The sequence below is a fragment of the Lutzomyia longipalpis genome, chromosome 1 (assembly GCF_024334085.1).
Source record: "Lutzomyia longipalpis isolate SR_M1_2022 chromosome 1, ASM2433408v1".
Classification (NCBI taxonomy): Eukaryota; Metazoa; Arthropoda; class Insecta; order Diptera; family Psychodidae; genus Lutzomyia; species Lutzomyia longipalpis.
Genome location: NC_074707.1, coordinates 25713622 through 25739695, shown reverse-complemented (window position 1 = coordinate 25739695; position 26074 = coordinate 25713622). Strand labels below are relative to the sequence as shown.

General features: G+C 34.5%; 2 protein-coding genes across 5 annotated transcripts in view; one reads left to right on the top strand and one right to left on the bottom strand.

Moving 5' to 3' along the window:
* Positions 1–26074, bottom strand: part of LOC129797522 (LIM domain-binding protein 2) — a 421356-nt gene that overhangs the window by 229801 nt on the left and 165481 nt on the right. The gene's annotated exons all lie outside the window — the stretch shown is intronic.
* On the top strand, positions 296–24871 carry LOC129797651 (uncharacterized). Of its 3 annotated transcripts, none has more exons than XM_055840428.1 (7): positions 296–937; positions 7514–7577; positions 12461–12763; positions 19369–19471; positions 22551–22573; positions 23208–23530; positions 24123–24871. In XM_055840428.1, the coding sequence occupies exons 3-7, from the start codon at positions 12469–12471 to the stop codon at positions 24375–24377; spliced, it is 999 nt and encodes a 332-aa protein (XP_055696403.1). In that variant the 5' UTR covers positions 296–937; positions 7514–7577; positions 12461–12468; the 3' UTR covers positions 24378–24871. The 3 variants fall into 3 exon arrangements, with proteins under 3 accessions (XP_055696403.1, XP_055696406.1, XP_055696405.1); XM_055840431.1 differs by having other exon boundaries at positions 321–937; positions 24135–24871; XM_055840430.1 differs by lacking the exon at positions 7514–7577 and having other exon boundaries at positions 323–937.

Here is a 26074-nt window from a genome sequence, read left to right as displayed (position 1 = left end):
CCCTGGGATGGCCAGCAAAATGCAATTCCAGCTATATAGAAAGTTGATTGTATTGGCTTCCCGCTTTGGCTTCTCCTGGCAGGAAATATATTCATGTCACTCCACAATCTATTCACCAGCCGCGACCATTATAATTGTATGGATTCCCTACGCTTGCGTATGCTTCAATCACCGACAACTATATCTGTGGTGTTCTTTTTACCACCACGCAATTGAGGCAGATACGATGCAGGAACGATCGTTGGTACCATTTACATCGGTCGCCCAGAACCGGCTGGAAACTTCGCCATGAGTATAATCACGCTCTCTGTCTTTTCCCTCCATATGCATTTGTATGGTTGCCACACCGAATACTCCTGGAGAGACCTCCAGCTCAACAGCAATCTTCAGTTCACCTTAACTGCTCGTAAGCTCTGGTTCACCGCTCCGTCACTCCGGCACATACAAAATTATTCGTTTTCGTTCCTCTTATATCCATTCGCTCGCTCACTCTGCCGCGCGGTGGTTTGTGGTGAAGAAGTGAAGACGACTCTGGAAAACATTACTAATTCCATTATCAAATAACAGTGGAATATCTCAAAAGGTCTTTTCTTCTGAGCGCCTCTCTTCACATTTTCTGTGTTTCTTGACTGTTTTTCGAGGGTTAATTAAGTGATTTTTTTTCCATCTCGTTCCGTGAGTGGACCAACGGAAGACGCCGCACCGAGAAAATTGCTTTATTACAGTTGGTGGTGTTTTGATGTTGAATCCACAAGTGTTGTCTCTCCACAAACAAAGTGTTTATGGTGCACCCTCTCGAGTGCTACAACAAATCCCAAGGATTAGCACCTATTAGTGTTTCGGGATTAGGACACTTCTGCCCATCTTTTCTCACCCATTCACACTGCAGAGAGCTTTGGTGCAGAATCTACCTCTTGGCACAACCTATGTCAATTCGGTGAGTGTGCTACATACATTTATATGTATATAAGTGCAATTTGTTTGATACGGTGCAACCAACTTATTCCTATATATCGCGTCGTTGATTTAAACTTCTTCGGCGAGAATGCTTGGGTTTTTTGTTGGGTTTGTGGCTGAATAAGAAAAAGTTCAACACACACATTGAGGCAGAAACTACATGGGTGGTGGATTCAGGTTTAATTCACATTGCTTCAGCGCTATATTGCCATTGGTGCAAAATAAATGAGAAGAGACTGATCTTATACTCTTTGGGTTCTTTCGCTCCATAGTTGTGTATAGTCGCATTAATTGTGTCTTCTGTTTTGCCATGGGATGCTTTGCGGTAGATTATGTGGTTGGGCTGATGTCTACATAAAATTTACATACATGTCAACACCACCATCGAAATAAAACTTGAACATCTCCAGGTGAGGGGAGTGCTAAGGTAGCAGTGACGACCGAGGGGAAGGAGAAGTGTACAAAAAAAAGAGAGAAAAAGAAATTCTAATTGAAACATCATAGTTCTGCTCCGAGCGAGACCAAATCTCACGTTAAACTTTTTGAATTTGCTGACTTGAGGTATTTCGTCTCATTTAGCCAAGCGTGAAAAAGCCGCAAGGAATTTCTTTTCCCCAAGAGAACTTGTGGAGGAAGAAGAAGGTGGCAGAGAGGAAAAGACAACCACGAAACCTCTAAAATCTCTCATTCTCGGTCTGCGGAAGAAATCAATTTCACATTTAGTACTTTCCTGATAATATTATTAGTAGCGATGACATGGTGTCGAACATTTTACATGCCACGGCATGATGTGGCATGGAGCTCTCTTCTCTGACTTGAGAACAATGAGGCTTCGTGTATCATTTTCATGTAACCCGAGGATGCAACATAATTTGAAAATGCTTTTTTCTCCATTTTCTACACACCACCAACAATCGAGAATTGCCAGCGACATGTTTCACCTGTTTTCTGCTCATTTTTTTTCGCAGTGTGGTGTATTTCACATCGTCAGGGCCCACGGTGGATTCCGTGCACACTGCATATAATCCCTATCCATTGTATTCACTGCAATTTTTGGCGGTTTTAAGAACAAGCCGCACAGTCCGCCAATTTTATGCGGTTGACCATTACTTTTTCCAATACAAAACACGCTGTTTGAATATCTGACGAGGCAATTCAAAATTTCCCGGGGGTCACTAACTGATAGAATATTTTACTTTGAAATGTAAAATTGAATTTAGCATGTACGTACATAGTTAGTCCATTTGATTATTTTATGGCATCTTTAATTCATAATTTGTTCTTATATGAAATATTCAAGTTTATGCTTGGTTTTCTTTTATTTCAAAAATTATATAATTTATCTATGAATAAAAAGTTTTTCTTACAATTAGTGCAATGATTTTGTAATTGTTTTATTAACCCCTTGACTGTTCAAATTCGAATTATTTTTGTGGGTTTATTTTTGTAGGTAAAAGCTATTTTTGATACCACACAGTACACACTTTGTCACTCAATTCCCCATTCAATTAATCATTCCTTGTTTTGGGGTTAGGAAAAACGGCATATAGATTTTGGAGTTCAATTAGCGTTATGCCGAATATATCGCCTTTGATGATTAATACCAAAGAAGTAACATGAGTAATTACAATAGAGGTCTGTGTCACAAATTTAATGGACAAAAATGTAATTGCTCATAACAGGTGTGTTACTCTTGACTGAAGGTATGATAAGGAAGGTAAATTGGATTTTTTATACCAGAAGATATTACGCTTTTTTTTTTTTGTAAAGAACAAGACGGAGAATTCCACAAGAGCTAGGTGGAGTGTAGGCTGTAGTTTTTTTGTTCATACAGCCATATCACACACGCCATTGTGTACGTGCGGTGTATGTTCTGTATGGTGATCGCGCTACATATATCAAGCGCTTTTCAAATATTCATCCCCACACTTTAGTGCATCGTGTAAACAACGGTGTAATAAAGGGAGAAAATTATTAAAAAGAAAGGAACGTCTGCCCCATTCCACACGAGACTTTTTTTGTTCCTTCACATCTCCTTCAGCAACGCTTCTTGAAACACCCCCCTTTATATCGTTTTTCTCTCCATGGTACATGCACGTATTATTTTCGCACTTTTTCTGGCGCTACGAGCATCCATTGTTTGTCATCAAGCTATCTCACGCCTTGCCAGACAAAGCTTCCAGAGGAAGTATCTCTCCACTTGTATGCGTGTAATTGCAACGGGAGGGATTATGGTTGCATATGGTACTTAGGTGCCGTTAAGTTGATGAAAAATCAGTACACGTCATCATTATTTTTTGCACCACCATTGTCGCGCCTATATTTTCCATCATTTCACCTCCCGCGTCAATGTACCACTCATAGTGAGACCAATAGCGTGAACTTTTCAGCAAAGCGATTTCAAGTAACAGCAATAATGGTGAAATTAATTTCATCTTTCGTGCATCAGAAGCCACAATCACTCACCTTTTGAAAGAATTTTCACCCACCGTACCTTTCTCCGCATGTAAACTCTCACACGCTGCCGATCTATTCTCCAGAACCTTTAGTCGATCGTACATCATATTTCTGGGAAACGATCCATTCCATGTTTACAGGTTTCGGGTTACGAGCAGTGGAGTGTTTGCTAAACTACTTCACAACTTTTTCAAACATTCGCAAGTGTTTATTCACTGGTAATATGTTAGAAAAATCTTTGTCATACTCATTCACGGGAATGATGCATCTGTTTAAGAGTTGTCATTTGATGAGCCATCTTAATTCCAAAAAAAGCTGTGGTCCCGAGTTTGCGCTTATACTCGGCTATGTATGTAAATAATGAGCCAATGCTTTCTTAAATTGTATATTTATGGTTTCATTTGCGACTTTCTTTGTTAACAATTCTTAGTCTTTGTACTAGAATTAGGTATTTTTCGTTAAATGTTCACTCTTGTTTCTTGTAAAATGCATCAAACATAACATATATTTTAAAGATTAATTTTGTAATATTTATTCAATATAGGGAGTAATCATACAAATAAGGGTTAAAGTCTGTACTGCCTAAAATTCCAAGTCAATAATCCTTATCAATCCAAACTAAATAATGAGGTAAAATTAAAATTTATTGAGTATTATACATCTCAATAAAGGCACACTTATCAGATTGAATTAAAAATTAAATGAATTGTTTTTTTTTTTCAAATATTGTTAACATGATGGAGTCTTTGAAAAGTATGTTGAATTGCTTTGTAGACAGACCTATGGTGTCTTTATTTCTACACCGGAATAATACGTTCCTGTATATTTCTACAGTTCGTGAAGAATTCCATACAAGTTTCAATGGAAGTCTCTCCTTGAAATTTTAGTGTGGTGAATATATGGACGTTGAAGCAAAGGAGTGATTTCTGCATTCTCCTGCGTGGATCATTACCCTCTTTTTTAGAATCACGTCTCAAACAGCCAGAGCTTGTACGGGTCCTTTAGTAGGAGAGTGACTCATTACGGAGGTTGTCGGAGTATGCAATTAAAATTACAATTAATTGTACAGTTGGCACTTTAGCTAACATGCATGATGGCATCTTTGGAGGTTACACCCTCACGTGTGATGCTGCGATGCTTTGTACGAAAAAAAAAAAGTTTCAACATATCAGAATCATCAATTAGTAATTTTACCATAAATATGAAGCACCTACCATTTGTATGTATACACCATGTATAGTACGAATTTATACAATTCTCCCTCTGGAATCAAGCGTTATGGTGCAAATTGTGAATGTGCGATGGTATAAAAGGCATGTATTTACGTATCCACTCAAGATAAATTACATACAATTGTTTTGGATGTCTACTTGAGGCATACACATGCACATTATGTAAAATTCCCTTTTTCATTGCATTTTAAAACTGGCTCGTGAGGTTAAAATTCTACCTTAGAGCTGCCCAAACGAAGAATATGCCCCTCTTATAAAGCCATCATATACCCTGACTCTTCCACTCTCCCTCAGCAATTTGGCTGTGGAGAGGAGAATAAAGTTATTAGTTTGTGTTCCTGCATTGCATGGAAAATCTATGTCCAGACGACGGAGCGATAAGGCCGCTTTTTGAGGGCTATGGTATAATTTAACCAATTAAGAAATCTTTTCATCGGATTTCATGATGTTTTCCCTTTACATACAAAACCACTTTTATATAGTGCTGGAAAACAATATAACTTTTAACTTGACGACAACTTTAATAATTATTTTTTAATATACTTTTGATTATATAGACGTTTATATTTACATTAAATGTGCATAAAAATAACGGTCCATAATCAAAACATTGTGTGTACAACATGTTGTGAATTTTACTACTTGTGTCCTACTCTATTCTAATTGCTGGCGAGAAGAAATATATGGGACCACATTCTGATGAGAGAAGTGCTCGTGAAAACATGAAAAAACGCTATTAAAGAAAAGAATTTATATTTTGACCGACTGTTTTGGACTTTGTGTGCTCCGAATGTGGCCAATAGTGCTGAATTATGCAAAGAAGTTCATAAATTTACCACACAAGATGTTTCATACATTTTGTAGGTTTTCATAAGAAAAAAAAAATCCTTTTTTCTTAATCAACTCTTCCAATGGGAGAGCTATTAGGATTATAATTATGTATGTAGGTATATGCAGATAGGGAAGGCGGGTCAAAGTGGCAGTATATGTTGGATTTTAAACATTTAAAGTATAAGAAAATTCAGTTATTCATTCATTAAAGGCATCAGAAATACCTATCATTTCTTCTTTTGTTTAAATTTTGCACATTATTTCACTCCACGTAGTAAAGTTTAAAAGCTAAAGTCTTAATCAATGTGGTTTTTCCGACGTTTTTTTATATAAATAATTTTCTTTCCGGGTTTTTCGTCGGCAGTTGAAATTCCTTACCCAAAGGAACCGTTTCTTACCGTTTTAACCGTTTTTCTCGTTGTATGTGAAAATTGGATGACGAAGTGTGCTGCCTGCAAGGTGTTTTTCCTTGTTTTTCCGGTGTTTTTCTCTGTTTTTCAATTCTCATGTTCATTTTTCTGTTAATTTTTATTAGTTTATTGATGCCACGTTGCTACCAGAGTTATGTATTGACGCACCCGAAGATTGGGAAGTAATTCCCCGCTATTGAGTGAGTGAAAATTATTTTCCATTGTAAAGTTTTCCTTAATAAAAAGCGCCCCTTTCTATGCTAGCCACTGAAGAAGGCTCCGAGCGGGGCCGAAAGCTCTGGGAAGATTCTGTGTTTCTTTGGGTAAGGAATTTCAACTGCCGACGAAAAACCCGGAAAGAAAATTATTTATCTAAAGTCTTAATTTTTTTTGTTTTGTAAAAAAGCCAGAAACTTTTGCACCTCCTTTGCCATGCGTACAAGTATTTTAAATAGAGCGTGCACAGTGCTTAAGATTAACCACCATATTATCCAATTAAGTTGCTAATGAATTATTATTTCACGACAAGCTGAAATACGCTCGCTTAAGACGAACGACTAATCTCTCCATGATTCACAGAATATGTAGTAGGATTAACTTAAATACGCACTCCACTACCTTTTCATTCATATAAAGGTATATATATTTTTTATTCCTCTTTGACACGTCCATGGAATTGTGAATACGCCATATTTTGTAGTTTTCCCCCCACATAATCTGTGATAATAGAAGTGCTGCATATTACTTTATGGACCTGAGAAGTTAATTGTTATTTATTCGGTGGGTTTTTAACAAAAATTTACACTGTCGTAAACATATTATATTGTTAATTCGCTTTATACTATAAATCCTCCGTATATATGATTTAGAATCTCGTTGTCTGACCGCCGACATAATACATGCCTAATCCCCGTGCTATTTATTTGTCTATTATATACATGCAATGGCACAAGCCTCTCCTAAACAGTTTATTAATTGGTGTATTAATCGGTTTATTTCGCAATATTTCTCCGAGATTAATTTAACATTAACCTTTGATGGCAATACATATTTTTCAAACCACATGGAGATTATATTTCTAGTTAGCTTTTGTAGTTGAGTGAGTGAGAAAGCATTTTTGTGATTTTCATTAAAATATTTTCGCACAACAAAATGAATTAGTTTTAAGCTTCCGAAACCAAATTCGCATTCTTGAGGAGCTTTTCGAATTATTATCGGTTCTTTTCTTAAAGAAAGAAGTTTTTTATTAATATTATTTTTAATCCGATTTAAAAACAAACTTACCAAGTTCAAAACTCTTCTCAAGTGAAAAATAAGATTGTGATTTTTTCAAAATTTAAGAATAATTCTAACTTGAATATGTTTCCCCAATACCTTTAGGACTATTTTTTCATTGATAAGTCACCCTGTTTTTTATAGTATTGTAATAGGTATAAGTAATTTACTTTAGATAAAAAAAAACCTCCATTAACCACATTAACCATGTGTCGGTGATACTTTTCTCCACTTTCCTGTAATTTAACTCAAATTGTATTTTAAGGGAAAGAAGTAACAGCAAAAAATAGTTATTTTAATGTGCGCACAATTTACTGAAGAAATAATATATGGAAATGTTTTCTTTTTCAGGTGGCAAATACTTCTTAATGAATAATAAATTGGGGATTTAGTCGGATACTGGCTGGAAGTTCAGGTAAGTGTACAGAGAAAAAAACTCTAGAAAATGATGTTCTAAAAACTCTTTCCACCAAGTGTGAGCATTATGCAGAGGCATTCGTACATATGTTGTGTGAATTGTCGAAAAAGAAGGGAACAAGAGAAAATTGGTACTTATGAGCATAATTATAGGATTTTGATATATCTTTATTCTGTTCTGGCGTCCTGTCATTCTCTTATACACCACGAAATCGTCGAGAAGACGTGCCGGTGTTAAATTTTGAGGAGGTAATTTTCGTAAAGGGGCTAGCAGCTCGCATTAGTTGTGTGGCCTGTCGTATTGGCCATGGATGCGAGATAAGACAAAAAACTGGGATGATCAGTAATATTGCACCCACGCATTGTTGTTATTGCCGCCTTCTCTCCTTTATTCTACCACACATGAATATATGGGAATAAATGTTTCTTTGCGCGAGAGAGACTGAGAGATGAATAAAAATGAAGAAATCAATGATTAATTATGCATTGTTTCATCGATCGGTGAATTCGATACAATGAACGCTTTACATGAGATAACGCACCATGAGTCCCCATTTCGAAATACAACAATGATGGGGATTTCTAAAAAAAAATCTTCAAGAGTGGTCCTGTGAATGCTTTTCAATTCAACACTTTCAAGAGGATGATTATGACCTTTTCGTACCCATAATTCGCTTGAGGATTCAATTTCCGTACGCTCTTTCATTCAATTAATGTAAAATTCTTTCTCAATCACGTAATAATTCAAATTCATTTCCATATACGCTATACAATGTTACGTACAGTAATATGCAAAATATTGCTTTGAACAGCATATTTTGGAAATAATTTCTTTTAAATTTCTTCTGCATAAGCATTTTAGGGATTTACAATTAACAAGAAAAGGAATATTAAATTAGATAAAAATATATGAAATAGAGTATTGAAAAAGTATGATAAATTTAGCACAACATTGCACGATAGTGTATTCAGCAATGTTTCTGACCGATACGACAGCACCGTCGGTATTTTTTTCATCACATCTCTCACGTGGTGAAATTCTTTGTAATGAAGAAGAAAATTGCGGTCCTCTCGACATCTATGCATAGCGTCTGGCACACACGATATGTCTTCTAATAATGAAGCCCGCAATGAGATTTCAACTTGTCAGCATTTTTATGCACAGTGGCTCTTGATCATGAGTACAATCATTAATCATATGTGGCATTAAATGGAAGTGATTGGTAATATGAACTGGTCATCTGAAGTGTTCGTCCATTTGTAGAGATTATCAATAAGAGTGCATATATCGCATCCTATACATGATATCTGACTGCGCAGTATTTTATTGAAGTTGAATAATTGCATTTAACAAAGAGTGCAATATTTTATTTTCAGCTTCATTTTATGTCTACATGACTGCATTTTTAATTATTCTTCTCACTCACTTGTTTTCTATGTAACTCCCAAGCTACTGAAAACTCCTGTACCGCACCTTGTTGCACTCTGCCTGCAAGTCCTCATGAGACCTGCATATTAATTTCTATTTCACTTCTCGGATGGAAGAGATGTTGTGTAAAAATACTTATGGAATTTCCTAAAACTATGGCAATAATTAGACAGACTACATGTAGTTGCAACCAGGCGGCAACAATGTCAATAATTTTATTCTCTTTTTATACCTTATGTATATATTGTTTCAACATATTCTTCATAAGATTCACAAAAAGATTTATTATTCAACTGATGTACCAGCTTTCATTATCAATTGTAATCGGATCGAATTGTAATAAGGCGTCTCACAGAGTGAAATAGCACTCAGAATACTTAAAATAAGCAGCCTTTTATAGCTATATATACATATATTTTCCATGACATATCATAGAAAAGTTCTTAACAGTTAATTTTTTCTACAACACTTTTGAAAATTTATTATTAATTACAAGTCACGAAATTTCTTTATCTGACCGCGCATTCGAATTTGGAACATGCAAGGTGTTAGGAAAAATAATATTCTAATCATACATATACATTCTTCATCGTCAAATTGAGCTCTGTTTTAAATGCACTCCTCCCAATTTTGTTCATCACGTAGAAGTTTGATGAAGAATTGATATTCCGTATGCTTCCTCATACATCGTGTGTTGTGTATATAAAACTTATTTTAAAACACAGGTTGAGGAAGTTAATAGAGAAACACATAAAACCTTGGCACATAAACATAGATTCATACTCATTCAATGAGATGCTGCAATGATGATAGTATTCATATGGAAGTAAATCCCTAAAAAAATGAATAGTTTGGTATTAGATGAAAAATGTTTTTTTTTTTCATATTTGTTTACTAACATAGGAAAAGGTAGAATCGGTCATTTGGAGCGCATAGAAATATATACAGAGCGAAATGAATGGTGCCGCATAATGTGGAACATTTTGAATGGCATTATTGCAAAGCTTTCGAGGTTTATCTGATGGCAATCTAGGGATGAATTTCTGTGAAAAGCTCGTGTGGGTTGAAACACTTGTAGCACACAGCGTAAAATATGTAAGACACTCGAACAGTTTTTTTTTGCTCTTCCTCCTCGAATTAAAACCAATTCAGACACTCATATAAATATATAGAATTGAGGATTGTAATGTGGTGGAAACATTGATGAAATGGCACAATAAGGAGATTAATTCTAAGTCAGATAATGAATTGTTTGTCAGTGTATCTTCCCAGGTTAATTTATTGGGCGGTTTTCGTATATAGGAGATGGGTTAGTGAACCCACACGATGAGGCGTATACAACGCAGATGGATCTGTGAAACACCTTTTGAGTAATGCATTAAACGTTAGGGTCGACTTAATGAGTTCTGTCGATCACATCGCTAAGATTATTCAACTTTATATTGAAATTGATCATTGGGCTCCCTGAATTGATCAACTGACTGAATATAAGACACTTTTGCATACATATTACTCTTTTCTTATTCAATAAAATCCAGATAAATTGATGATGAAGATACTGGTGAGTGACCATAAAAACAGATATATGTACGTACATATATGTATATACCTATATTCTTTAAATACATCACTTTATATAGGTTTATTTACCCGCTGAAAGAGGGAAACTAAAGGCGCTGAAACGTTGATCACAGAGATAAATTGTTACTCTTCGAGGAAACAATCGGCATTACCGTCTGACATCTGATTTGTATTATGCTGATGAATCACTTATTCATATATGTACATAATGCTCGCCAAGAACTTCTTCAACTAACCCAAAAAAGGGGCTAAGAAAAACCAGACGAAGATCCCTGTCTATAAAATTTGCACTAATGAATTTATTTATAGCGTTCTGCATAAAATACCTAGCAGTTTTACAACATTATACATCAACTTTTAACTTAAATTCAGTCAATTATACATATTTTTAAAGATGATTTGTTTATATAGGGAAAAAATCTTGGAATGTTTGCCCCAGCCTTAAATCAAATTCTAACCTTCTTCCGTATTCATTTACGATCTATTCAAAGTGCAGACATACCTATTGGTATTAAAACGTAAAGTAACATTTTGGTCACATTTATTTTATGTTTATTGGATAAGCTAAGTTTTCTTTGAGGAAATAACATAGTAAAATGCCATTTGCTACAGTCCCTTATTGCAACAACACAATTCATCAATACCACAAAAGCAATATTGCAATAATTCTAAAAAGGCTCATATGAGCATCACTGCGGACCAGAGGGATATTTATCGTGTTATGTGGAGAAAAGAGAGTCTCTGGACGAAAATGAATACATTTTGAGAACCGGTTAATCAATATATTCATTTTAATTCATCGACGATGGCAAATATGAACAGGCAAAGTGGATGTGAACAAAATCAAATCCTTACATGACATTATGATATATTTCCAACTAAAGGCTGATTAATCAATTTATTTAAATTGCGATATTCATCGCATCTTGCAACTGCTGCATACCTTTGCCGCGCTGAAAGATCCTCAACGACACGGCAGCGAAAAGAATAGTTCATCATGATCGATTCACAGATGATATTTATTCACATCACTCAAAATGACGATTTTACCTTTTTCACCCCGCTGCATTTTGAGATTCTTCCACTGATTCTAGAGCCATGCGCGCATTTCATCTGACCGTCTTTTAATGCATTTTAGCCCTCTTCACACGATCACGAGCTGAATGCAATGCATTGGGTTATAATTGAAAATTTCATTTGCGTGTATACACGGATAACTTCCTCTTGTACATGAAATTTCTTACACCATAGATTAATATCTTAATCAGAATTAAATTAAGTAGATATTTACTCACGTGTCAGGCCTTGAGGGCTTTCAGTTCAATTGACTCACAAGAAAATGTTTCAGAAGATCAAATCGAATTTACATACGTGTGTAATATGTCTTCATTCGCATTCAAAGAGATTCTTTTGTGAAATGGAAGCGCACGGGGCTTGCAGCTAACCAAATATAAGTTGTTTTAGCAATTATTTTTGGCGATGATTTATTCTTTTTTTTTTGCGTAGACGTCTTTTACATATTGTTAAAGATTTGGTATTTAATGCAACAAAATTGAATTTCAGTTGAACTTACTCGAATTTTAATTTTGTTGAAAATTGTAATATGTAGAGATGATAAATCTTTTTAGGTTTAGTCTTACTATTAGCATAAATAACGCGTGATAAAAAGAGGAAAAATATGTATCAAGCAAATTTTGTAGAAATTGTTTGCCCTTCGTACGACACGAGGAGATTTTCTCTCAGAGAGCAATAGCAAGGAACAATTTGTTCTATTCTCTAGTCACATCTATTGTCATTCGTGGCAGTATTTACCAACTCTACCACTGCTGGATAATTCACGTTACCGACAAATATGTTTCTTTTTTTTGTAGAAACCACCATGTTTTCTGGAATTTCGAGTACGCCAAGTCATGAAACGTTACCCAGCGACGATACAATTAATCTGACCACCGACATTGACTTCTGGTCAAATGTTGTTGAGGAGAATTTGCTAAATTCTCCCCTAACTTTTGACGCCAGTGAGAGTGGTTTGTGGAATGGAAAATTTGTTCCTCCGCCACCACGACCACCCTTTCTCGAGGAAACCATTTCTTCAGATGGGCTCACAACGTGTGATTTATGTTCGTGGGCATGGCGTGAACGAAATGCATTTTCATTGGATGGACCAATAAATGGTGAGTAATTTTTCACCAATATTTTTTTCCCGGTATATGTTGTATAATAGTGTGTCCACTGTTGATTCTGCACAAATTCTCTCTTCTCTACGATATTCACCTGGCGAGGAATCTCGCAATTACATGTCATGAAATTTTAATGGTGTGTATGAGTCACATGTCCCGTCTCAATAACACAATGAATAAGGAATAATTTATCTAATGGCACCACATAAAGAAGCAATAATAAGTCAAAAGCAATATGCTTAAACTTGTGAGAAATATTAACACCATTCATAGAGAGCGAACTTTTTCACTCCACAATATACTCCCTATGAACAAGAGATATTCAGATAGTACCTACACTCTTCTAAGCATGTTGTGTAGGAACTAAAAGGAAGCCAGCTCTTAATTATTGCAATACATAAAGTCACATTAACTGAGATATTTTGCTTTAAAGAAGAGATGTGCATGAAAAGAGGAAAAAGATATTTACAAAAGTCACCATAAATCTATTGGATTTTGAATTATGATGCACAATTTTTAGTGTCATTTTGATTTTTTTTTCCGAAAGACTTTATCCACAATCTAAGAAGAAATCTTTCACGCTTTTTGAGCGTACTGGAAGAAACATCCATAGAGAGACTTAAGATTTATAATTGACAATTAACAGGTAAAATAGATGTGCACTTGAACTATAAATTTGAGAAATAAACCTCGTTAATACGCATTTTACCGCCCAAATGACTCTCACATGGGTGCTCTCTTGTCTCTCTAACGATGCTTTTTATTATTTCATAAATTCCACGGAATTTCGTGCAGAGATAGAGAGAATGAGACCCAAAACTCCCTAAGCATTTCACATCAAGGTGTAGCATCAAGAAAAATAAACTCTGCGTGGAGTGCTTTGAATTTTCTGATATGTGGATTCCCAAAAACTCATGGTATAGGAGGACAAGTGCTGTCGGCATCGACAAAAGAATATTAAATTAACATAAAAATAATAGCAACAGCACTGCCTATCAAACAACACTCTGCATACAAGCATAAAGTATGTGATCAGTATGTAAATGAAGTGTCGAAAAGATCGATATTTTAGTTCAAGAATGGTCTTGCCGCTTTATTTTTTTTAGTTTTCTGGTAAAATAACGCACTAAAGGATATAGCTGGAGAAATGCTATGTATGTAAATGCTAAGGAGATGTTGTAATCACATTTAAATATGCCACTCGATGAAATCTTTAATTTAGTGCACCAGCAGGATAGATTTTGATTTAAATGGTGTCAATAGAATCTCACTAAACTCCACAAAGTGTTTTAAATTAACGTATGCTAGTTTATAAAAATTACATTACAAAAAAAATACTATAAAAGCTTTTAGCATAATTTTTACCTAAAAAGAATATTTAACCTGATACAAATGAATATCTTCTGGACTTTCACCCAATTTAAAGGTGACACCGAGAGGAATTGCTACAGATAAAGTTATCACGTTGAGAAAACAACAAATTAATTTATGTAATGGGCAAATGATTTCTCTCGCAGCCAATCATTTATCTTTCTCTCTCCCCATACTTGCCTTAATTCCCAGATTACTTCATAAAGAAGTCATTATCGGCGTCTTCAACGGAAAATATATTCAAATTGCTTTGCAGTAAATTTTATTCTTTCCTTTTAGTCATTAAATACAGTTGAATAAATTGTCTTTCATCGTTTGTTTCATTAAAAGTCTCATTAGGTTTCAAGGATTTCTCGTAATATCTGCAAAGATCAAAAAAATAAATAATAAAAGAAAACTCATCAAATGATTTTTTTTCTTTAACTTTTACGTACAATTCTTAAGTATATTAATCATTTTTAGCGCTTTTAGCAAGTGAGAGTGATGTCCCGAGGAAATTTTTATGAGAATATATGAGATTTTCTTTTTGATAGCGCTATACAAACTTGAATTAAATGTATATTTTCCCCAATCACAGTGGGAAAATTTATGCTCTAGCATAAAATAGAACTGACTGAATCCTGTGACAAGAGAACAATAAAGTGAATCATGAAATCTCCGACTTTTCAAAAATATCATCCTATAAATAATTTTAACGATGTTGCTCCCCAAAAGAATACTCCTCAATGTGTGTCAGGTGAAAATCTTCTCAACCTTTTATACATCTCTCTTATATTGCCTGGTGAACCCTAACACACTATACGATTTTTGTAATGTCCATAAGACGAGTGTTTCTAAAAGAAGAACAAAAAGCGTGCTAGAAGAGGCGTGCGAGTGAAAATGAGCGATTAGAATTAAATACTATATATTGGAGAATCTAGAAATTTATACTTATACCTAACCATGATCTGTAAGCACTAAACAGTTGTGATATGTGATTGACGCGTGGGGTGGAAAAAAGAACGACGATCATGCGCATGCTAATGACTTCTTTTAACAAAATAATTTTTAAATGTTGATGGATCAATTAGTTGAAAATTAGTCGTTGATGAAATATCTCACTGTATCGGCATTATGTTAAAAATAATCCGCTCTCGCTCTATAGCTTTGGGGTTCGCCGCGTGACAAGCTAGTTTTTAGAGTATAAGACTAAATATCTAATGAGTCACCTGAGGAGTAAATCTGAGCCCATAAAAAAGTGAAATTAATAAATCAATTAAATTACACGGTGCTATTTGCATTAAAATCGTCGCAGAAGCAGGTCTTTGTATAATTAAGACAGCATCTGTGACAGCTTAATCGACTACCAATAAAGTATTATTATTTCAATATCCAAGAGAAATAATTCCTCTTGCACGATATCTCCTCTGCTATCTCCGCAATCGCACACGAATTGCTAAATTATGAAAACATATAAACATATCCCTCGGATTCCACTGTCCCCCTTTACACCATGTTATTTAAGACTTCTTTATAGCCATTCAATTGATTTGGTAGGAATTTATAGTTACTTAAAATCACATCTTTAATTAACATACGCATACAACGAATATCTCTTTGAATTATTATGTACGACTTCCATTTGTGATTTTAGCTCAATATGACATAAAACTTGTTCAAAAGTCTTTCTATTTTATTTTACTTTTTATTTATTTTTTTTTATTCTTTCCTTCGTATTATATAACATTCCTGGACTATGTGGTTTTTGCGCCCACCGAGCATCGATTGCCCGCTGTGAAACTCATTTAGTACGCTGTGTCTTTTTGGTTATCACCATAAATTAAAAGTTTGTGGATCATAGCGCATTAATTTTTCACAAATATCACAGGTTTTCCGTTCAAGTCATATGCATAATAAGCCATTCTCAGCCACCAGGGAGATGCTATAAAAAATTACAACTCAAAGAATCCTGATAGACTTGACCAAGTCGAAGGTAGTTATGATTTTAATGTCGAAACCCAAATTTAAAGATATTATATAAGTGTGTTTTGTGGGTTTTCATAGTTTTTTTTTCAATATTTCACCTTCTTTTTTTTCTTAAACAAAATAAGTTTCCACGTAATTTTTAATATTTTGAGAAAATTTTTCTACATAATGTATGTCTTCAGAAATAAATGTTCACTTAATCGCAATATCAGTGAAATTCTGATAAGAATATCAGCATTAAAAAGATCAGATCTATGTATACGTATTGCTAATAAATAAGTATATATAGATTCCTATGTACATGACAAGAAAGGTGAAGAGAAGACTATAGGAAAAGGAGAGAAGATAATAAAAAAGACAAGTACAAATTATTTATGAAGCTCAATAGTGACTGAATCTGAAACACCATACAAGTAAGAGAATGAATGCCGGAGTGTTGATTGGGAAGAAGAAGTCACACGATTGTTTTCGATAATGCTTCTTATTTCTTTTGTGTGACCTGCGTGCAAAAAAAAACAAGATCCAAAGAATGATCCAGCCCGCGGAGAGAACTAATGTCCTATTGTTACAATGGAAATTCAGAATGTAGCCGACGTTTTTTTCGGTCCCTTGTGATTCCTTCATTTTTCACCAAATGAACAATTTACCATTTGGCTTGAAAGAATTTAAAGTGGCACTATTCAGAAGTCATGCAGATATTTGGAGATAATTTGTGTGAACAAAGCGTTAATTGTATATCTTGATATTTGTGATGTGGACAAAAACTGCGCGGAAAGAAAGAAAAAAAAAAAGAAAAACGAAGACGATATAGAAGATACTCTCCAATGATTGTTTATTTATATGGGCAGAATTTATCTCTTATAGTCTTCCTCAACTCGATGTCTCTGTGCTGACACTCAAATTGGTGAGGTGATTTCAGAAAAGGGAAGCCTCCAGTCTGCGATTACGCACCAAAGCAATACATAAATAATACCCGAGATAATCTGCAAAGAAAGAGAGAGAGAGTAATTTGATCTTCAAGTGGAGATTGTTAACAAATTCACGAGAAATATATAGCCACTTTTATCAATTCGCGCACTTTGGAATGTACCCAATGTCTCCCATTGCTCTGTTCTGCGGCTACGGAGATTTGTGACCAGCTGTGTGGTCCAAGGCCAAACCGCAAGCATTCTCAGCACAATGCACAGTGGCGAGCCCAAAAGAATTGCAGATGTCACACTCAGAGGAATGCTTAAGAACTGCTTTAAGACAGAAAGTTACTAAAAAATCGAATTATATCATACCTTTGTTTTAGCCTGAAAAAAATAATAAGCCAAAACGTCACCAGAAAGCTCTTATTCCTGCAATTTCAATTAAATTATTTAAAAATTTAAATCAAAGAGTTGTAACTTTTTAACAAAAAGTTATTAAAAAAAAAAAGAAAATCTCTTCTATCTAATTTAGTTGAGGTAGTAATAAATTTAATTTGATTTCCAATCATAGAGAAATATGTAGTGGAGTCATAGACAATTCTTGATATTTATGTTGGCCGGCAATTTTATAGACTTCATCACCACCGACATAAAAAAAGGCCCAAGAGATTGTATTTTTGTTCTAATAAGTGAGAGTTGGTATTTTCTTAATTTTTAACATTTATTATTTTGAAGATAAAGACATTTATTTATTATTTGTTTATTCTTTGCATACATTTATAAAAATTTCTAATAAATTTAAAAAACAAAACAGCTATAGCCGACAGAGAGTCTGAAGATGGCAATTTTAGGTGTAGCATTTGCAGTCTCTTGTCACAATCCATTACATTTCTCATTTTAAAGGGCACACGCGAGGAGCATGTAATTTTTACACATTGAACAACCACTACGGTTTGCAACACGCATTTTTTCTGTTCACGAACAATATTTAATTAAAATTCTTCCAGATAATGAGAGAGAATAGAAGAAGTCTTCCCTAACGAACGGTTGTTCGGTTATTTAATGAAGAGAATTTATGATTCTCTCTATTTCATTGAATGACAATAAAATCCCATTTTATTGCCCAACATCGTATGGTACGAATGGCAATAAAAGACGTACTAATTGTTTGAATCAGAGAGTTGAGAGTGATTTTTTGTAGCCCCTTCGATTCATCGCCTCGGCTCGGGAACATTTTAATTGAATTTTAATATTACTTTCCTTCAATTTTAATAGTCCTTATATTATTTACTATACATTCTGTCACTCTTTGCTTTTATTCAAGCACTTTGTGGTAGTTTTATTGTACTAAAGTGTTGCCATTCTGAAAAAAGGACGAGACGCAGTATGAGATGGGAGATGTGTGGATCTCGTGTATGGCATGGCATTTTTATTGGACTCATTTGAATTTTCAATTATATTTTGTGTATCATTGGGACTGATGAGGAGACATACCTACATTCACATAATATTGCAATATTGCCCCAAAATCGCATTACTTCGCGACCATTAAATTTTTCTTGTTAGTCCGCGAAAGATGTGAGTCGTAAAGATATTTATTGCATCATTAATAAATCCATTTTGTTCACCCAAAAAGGCTCAATAATTGCAAATGAGTGTCCACTCAATTGGGTGGAATTTGCAATTTTGGGACAGGAAAAATGGTTTCTCCTGCTTAATATTGCGATGTTATTTAAAATATTTCGGCAGTGTGTGTGCGGTGGTGGCGAAAAAAAGGTCAAGAATTCACCAATTTATAGGTATTTTTTTCGACCTCTGCGCGTACCTTTTTTCTTTAAATGTTAAAATGCCAAAAGGGAAAATGGGAATTCCAGAATACCACAAACGAAACTTTGTCTCTTGAGCCCCTCCCTCCCCAATGCCCCGCAGATTTATTTTAAATTCACATTTGCACCGGTACAAAAGAGCGCGCATAAGAAGTGTATTATAAGCAAGAACGCCGGAGCGGGTATTGCAAAATCAGCATTCGTGATCATCTCATAAACCATTGAGCCAAAATCTCATTCAAACTGAATTGTGTTTATATATGTATCTTTTTGAAGGGGACACTCGCGAAAACATTTGCACTTTCCTGATTCTATTTTCCCTGGCCTTTTTGCAATGCATGTGGTTCGGCTGAATAATGTATGAAGGAATTTTGATGAATTTTCATCTGCCACATGCCCCTTCATTTGTATTGAACTTTAATCTCAAGAATTCCCAGGGAAAATACCTTTTTAATGCAAAATTCTGTATATACTTACATTTAGCCAAGTTTGCCGTGGCATTCAACGATTGTTTCTCTAATTGCAGAATCATCCGGTGATTTGGGATGGGCACTTACCTTAATAACAGTGTCACTTCTATCGGCCCTCATAGGTGCTATTGTGATGGTTATTTTCTTTAGATGTAGGAGGTAAGTAGTTGCTGATTACTTAATATATTACCTTAATGATGTGATTAATTTTCTGAAAAAATGCCATAATGTCTTTAATACTAGAAAGGAGTATTTAATTTTACATTTTTCAATTTTTTAATGCTTATGATTTTTTATTTTAAAGAATCTGTTAGTTGATCATTATAATCTTACTTTACCATAGATTTTTTAAATCTATGATTTCATGTGAATATAACTAGTTTCTTGAGAATAATTTGAGAAATAAAGCATACTAAAATAAATTTTATAGCCTAATTTTCTGTGAAAATTAAAAAAAATCATTGAATAACGAGATGCTTCATCTGATTGCAAGTATTGCAATCTTAATCAATGCCAAAATAACGTTAATTGCTTGATTGGTAATTTAATAAAAGATGACACATAATTTAAACATAATTTTCATGTAGATTAAGAGATTATCTTCAATTTTATTTCACAAAAAAATATTTGATACCTCACAGCTCCATTATAAAGGAATTTCCTCCATGTCAGTAAATTATCGTGAAGTGAAAGGCCAAAATGACCTAATAGGGGTATATTCAGTGAGTTGATTGTCCTCTTGCGTTCTTTTTTCGGATGCTGAGTATAATTATTGTAGCCTCCCATCCTCTGGGAATATATATTTTCTCTAATATAATGGTGAAAAATCTTCAATGCCCATAGAGAATTGTGTATTTATAGGCATACAGTATTCCCTTCACATACAAGAGTTCATTACTTGCGTAAGAATGATCGCAATATCAAATAGCCGCGCCTTATTATGTATACAGAAATGTATCTCTCCTCTCCTTATTATATCCCACCGGTCGTCTGTGTTGACTGTAAGACCATAGGAATATGTACTGTGGCCACAACTTTAATTTATGGTAACAATACTAAATGTGTGCATGGAATGCGCGTGAGTGTATCGAATGTTCAGGTAAAGGTTACACAAATTACCGCTAAGCCAAATCGATTAAGATCATTTCTAACATCATTCCATTGTGTAATTTCTCACAGGAGGAAGATACACCAGAATAGCAACATTAAGTAGCTTCGCGATAATGTTCCATTGATCGCCCTCCATTGGTATCCCTGGCGATCGTTTTCAATTTACCTTCGCTTGCAGTTACACATTTTTGCTGGCGAGAAAGATATGCTTCCACCATATATATCCCTTAATGCAATGCGGTATGGAAGTTTTAAGAGAAGAGACGAAAAGAAAATTTTCACCATTATCCCATGCAAAAACATGGAAAATAATTACGGCCGTTTAAAAGGCTGGACAGGAAGCCTCTCATGGTGTGTCTATTGAGTGTGCAAAAGGGGGGTATTTTGTTTCACTCTGGGGTATATAACACTCTTTTATCACACATTAAATTCTTAATCAAGCAGGAGAGAGATGTGTCTGACATATCGTAGGGTTTCCTCAATGCAGAATATGTGCGACTTTCAAGTCAAAGGCTACCGAACGCTCAATATTTTACAGTCGCATGTAAATAAATATAATTGCGACATGCGGTTGGATGGTACAAAAAATATTGAAATCTTGCAATTTGTTGTCGATTTTGTACAGTATATCCACCAAGTGATTTGTTTCGTGAGGATATTCACTCTGCAATATTTTATTGACTCTCTCTCTACCTACAGGATATTGCTTCTCTTACTCCACCTCTTTTCTTTTCTCCTTTATGCATGCCACTTAGACATATTGTGCAAAATAAATAAGACAAGAATGAAACTGTTTTATTTGACAGTTTAAAAAAAATCCATGTATGCAGTTTGTGAAGCATCTCTGTGTACATTGCAAATTTAGCCATTGCATTGCTCAAAAAAAAACTTTAAGGCATCAGAACATTTCGTTTAGCAAGAAATATAACAAGAAGAACAATTAGCTCATTGATTACTTTAAAATATTTTGCTTTATTTTATGATAAATGCATCATATTAGATTATTTAAAAAAAATACAAGAGTTGAGGCAAAGGATCAATCCTTCAGCTTAAAAAAATAACAAAAAAATATCTAAATATGTATAATCATCTAATCAGCACATGAAAGAAAAGAAAAATTCTATCGCAAAATTTTCGTTGAATAAAAGTTTTTATTTTACAGACTTTGACCCATTGAACCCCGATATACCCTATATGGGAGAAAATTATCTGATATAAAATCCCAAATTTGTTTGATTTTTCAAAATCTCTAAAATATCACCTGATGTGGAAATTTTTATTATCGCAGAATTCCGATACCTCAGCCGATTTATTATTCAAATTTATGAATTTATATTCAATTTCTAACATGAAATTTCAATAAGTGGTTCCACAATGCGCGGTTATCGCTGTTCTTAATTTGTTTCTCGCTTATATATGCCTTATATGCAAATGTCATTTATTCTCCTTTACATAGTCCTCCATCTTCATTAATATGTATTTTGCTATTTCAATGTAGATCCAAGTTCTCTACCGATGGCCAAATAGTTTTTCGGAAATTTCAAAACATCATCGCCAATGTGTGAATTCTTGGATACATATCCATTAAAACTAATTACTTAATTAGTATATCTCAGAATAAAATTCTCTCACTGTTCTGTGTGACTGCTGTTTGTAATTCTCAGCGATGGAGGGTCAATTTTAAGATCCCAATGTATATGTATGTATATAACGTTCGTGCGCTTCAGACACACCTTTAGAATATTTTTTGTTTAATTCAGAGCCGAAATCAATAAATTCGGATGCTCAAACATAAATTGGAAGATAATTGCTGAATTGGCAAACATTTATCGATTAATTCATGTAAATTACTTTCAATCCGCATTGTGTGCAAAAATTTGCATCTTCTGTTGCAGTTTTTGTTTGTCACTTTTGCTTCCTGTTGATACAGCCCCCAGCATTTCTTTCCAATGCCTCATTGTATATATGGGTGTAGGCATATAAAGATCATAAATTTATATTTTGAAGATGGTATAATTGACAATATGGCAATTTTTCCCTACCATACCTACCTACATAATATAATCTGGAATCTTGTAATTTACTGTTTCCTCGTGGTTTTATCATCTTTCCCTCTCTCTCATTGCAGACTTAAAGCAGCCAATGCCGCTGGTAAGTATAATATGACTAACTGGCAAAATAAAATAGTAAAAATATTTTACAGTATTTGATGTAAGATATTTTATTATCGCACAATTTCATTGAACACTGTCATCATTGCAATTGCGGAAAATATACACAAATATGCTATATACACAAACCACTAGGTGGTATGAGCCTTTAACTTGGCGATTACGCCCGAGATAGTCCCCTCGTATATGACTAACATGTCAGTTACCGTTAAGTAATTGTAGGGAGTAAAGAGATATTAGGCGAAAGAGAAAGTCTCATTTTGCATTTTAAACTTTTTGAATTAGCTATATATGTGTATGTATATAAATAAACTTTGGGATCTATTTCAACTTAATTTACAATTTCGTGCTGTTGGTTAATTTCATTATTGTAGCAAAATACCATCATTCACTGTACCACAAAAGAGGTGAATTTTCGCTTTTGGTATTAAATTGTAACCATCGTGCCTCTTCTACTATTTCAATTTCCAATTTGATTTGTTTAGTTAGTCAAAGGTGCACGTCTCTCGCGGACGAGGGCAAAAATACTAAATGGGTTTCATGGAGGGTTATATGAGGAGAGAAATGGTGGTTTTTGGTGCAACAATAAAGAGACATACAACACTATTTGCCAGGTGGTCGTCAATTGCAATGGTGGTGTCGTGCACCGCGACAGAATGTGGCAACCAATAGAAGTATGATGGCCAAACATACGGCAGACAGCGTTCGCGGTTCTCACAGCAATTCAGGACTGTGGACATGGCTGAATACACGGCGTGTGTCGGTGGGGCCAGATCAGCTCACGCAAACACAATCATCGCCAGCCGAGAATCACTACACCCATATGAATGATGCCTACAGCCCAGTGGAGGTGGACGAGGCTCTCTATGCGGAACTGGACCGAGAGTCGGTTCAATCGGGACAGCCGTCGTACCAGAACACAGCTTACAGTGGCGAGGTAGGTGCGAGCGATGCACACAAGAGGGGTTTGTCATGTCAAAAATTTAAAGACCTAAATCAAAAATTTTAGTCATACGCATGATTTGATCTTATTATTTTCCATCACAAATCGTATTCGGTTTTAACCGTTTTAACAAACATAACATCATAATCCGAGACATCAACGAAAATTTATTAAAAAAAATGAGAAGAGCAAGAATTTAACGAAAAGAATGAAAAATAAATCATAAGAAAATTGAACTAGAAGATCTAAAGAAAAATTCCTTATTTTGATTTTATTATCTGACATTATTTACCTGTTTTAGGGTTGTTTTAAAATTTTGATTATCGTTGATGAATTTAATCAATCTTATTAATAATATTATATAATGGAACATTAGGTATAATGATTTCCTAGATTTCTTTATGTTCTCTCGCAATTCATGTTTTGTGATTATAAGAGACCATCGTGGTGTGTATGTACCTAGATATTTTTTTTTCTAATCAAGGACGTACTAGGCGTACCTAAAATTTTTGCATGACTAACCCCTCTGCGAATATTGTACCATAATATGTTGAGAACTTTCCCAGCTGTGTGTGTTAAATTAAAGATGTTCTTGCAGGCGGACCAAGAAGTCCCAATGGTGTCTTCTGCACCCAGTAGCGCATATTACTCTGACTTGTCAGTGACGGCGATGCCACCAGAACGCACGTACGAAGTAGTCGGTTTAACTGTGATATCTGCACCACTTCCCAACTGGGAGCCGAGTGACAATCATGGTAATGAAGGCTTTTCGCAGGGGAAGAGACAAACACGCCTTGCGGCGATAAACGAGAGCTCAACCGTGCCCTCGGAGTATGTATGACTGAAAAATGAATCCCCATAAGTAAAATACCCTCCACCATGTTAATTTTCATTGCAAAAGTGAGAAAAGAAAATTGTCAAGACTAGATTCTAAACATTTATTTATAAATATTGTAAAATTTTTATGTGTACTGTATAATATGTACAGGGGTCACCACCTTTAGGATATAAGCTCAAGATTTTTATGAATAGGTAGAGACGAGAAAATCAATTTTCTATTGTGGTCAATTTGAAAGTTTTATTCTTTCAGAGTAACTTTCATTAAAACCATATACGAGAAGGCGTACGAAACAAAACGAGTTCGACATTCAATAGAATTTTAGTTCAAGATGAAAAGAAGTTATTTCAGTGAGAAATAGGATAATAAATAAAAACAAGACATTCACAAAAAGAGGTAACAGAGTGAAACATAAAATTTATGGCACATTTTTTCAAAGAGACAATTCAAACATTGATACAACCATTTTATGAATATATTTATTTTGTGCAATAAAACCAGTAGTTTCAATTATAGGGGTAATAATAAGACACTCTATTCGTGAAATAAATAGGCATGATAAAATTTTTCAGTGTGTTGCCGTATATTGCTATAGGAGAAATTTATGCGTAGCACATTTTAATTAAGAAATCATCATTTGAGTTTCCTTCATAATTAACTCAGAGACTCTCCACACCATTCTACGCAGACACAAGGAAACATTCCAAATCACTTAGTCACAATTTGCCATCGATGGTGTGCTAAAACCACCTGCAAGGGGAAAACAATTTGCCTTTGGCGACACCGCTCTTATTATGATTTTTCTCATCTTTCTCATCCTTTTATTCTGAATCTTTTGTTGTTACGACTCGTTCTTCTTAAATGGCATATGATCAGTTTAAAAAAACTGTAATACTTACATACCTACATAAAATAAGAGCATGTTAATTAGATTGCGAACTTTATAGTTTTGAAGAAAAAAAATTAAGAAAACTTGTTGAGAGTAAATGCAAAATAGTGTCTGAAATATGCCAAGTATTTTCCCCTTGCAAGTGTTATTAAATAGATAGAATAAATCGATATTTATTGCCAAAAGTAATTCAAGAAAACCAGTGTTTTCCTTTCACAGCATTCCAAGAAAATAAACAAGTGGTGCGAATTTAGCAAATTCATACGAAAATTCACATCAAAGCAATTAAATGTTGTGTGATCGTAAATTACAATTTTAGCCATGCACAAAATTCACTTTGAGAGATGCCTGTAGACATGTTTTATTCGATAAATCGTGTAATATCTTATATCATGTAGGTACCCGATTGAGATAAAATAAAAGACAGACTATAAAGAGACTTTTACTGAGAACAAAAAAAAAACAGCAATAAATTATTGCGTCGCTTGATGCCTGGGAGAGGGCCTAATTTGCGCCTAATATGCAAAAAAGAACAACATGGTCATTGGTGATGAAATGTATAAAAATATAATACCTTGATATATTGCAATATGTTCTTATTTTCAGGTGTTTCAGTGAATTATTTTTCTGTTTCAGTACAGTAAGTCCTCATTAAATATAGGTATATCTCATTGAATCTTCAGCAATCCTTCATAGCAACAATCAATCTCTAGCTAGATTTTACAACAAACTAAACTTTATCCACGGGAACGATCATTTCATACTTGAAGATTGAGAATTTGAGTGGGAAAATCGTAAAAATTCTCTGAAT

Coding starts and splice junctions, on each gene's coding strand:
- LOC129797651 (XM_055840428.1), top strand. CDS start 12,469: ATGTTTTCTGGAATTTCGAGTACGCCAAGTCATGAAACGTTACCCAGC. Junction 19,472..22,550: donor ATTTTCTTTAGATGTAGGAG/GTAAGTAGTTGC, acceptor CTCTCATTGCAG/ACTTAAAGCAGCCAATGCCG. Junction 22,574..23,207: donor TAAAGCAGCCAATGCCGCTG/GTAAGTATAATA, acceptor ACTATTTGCCAG/GTGGTCGTCAATTGCAATGG.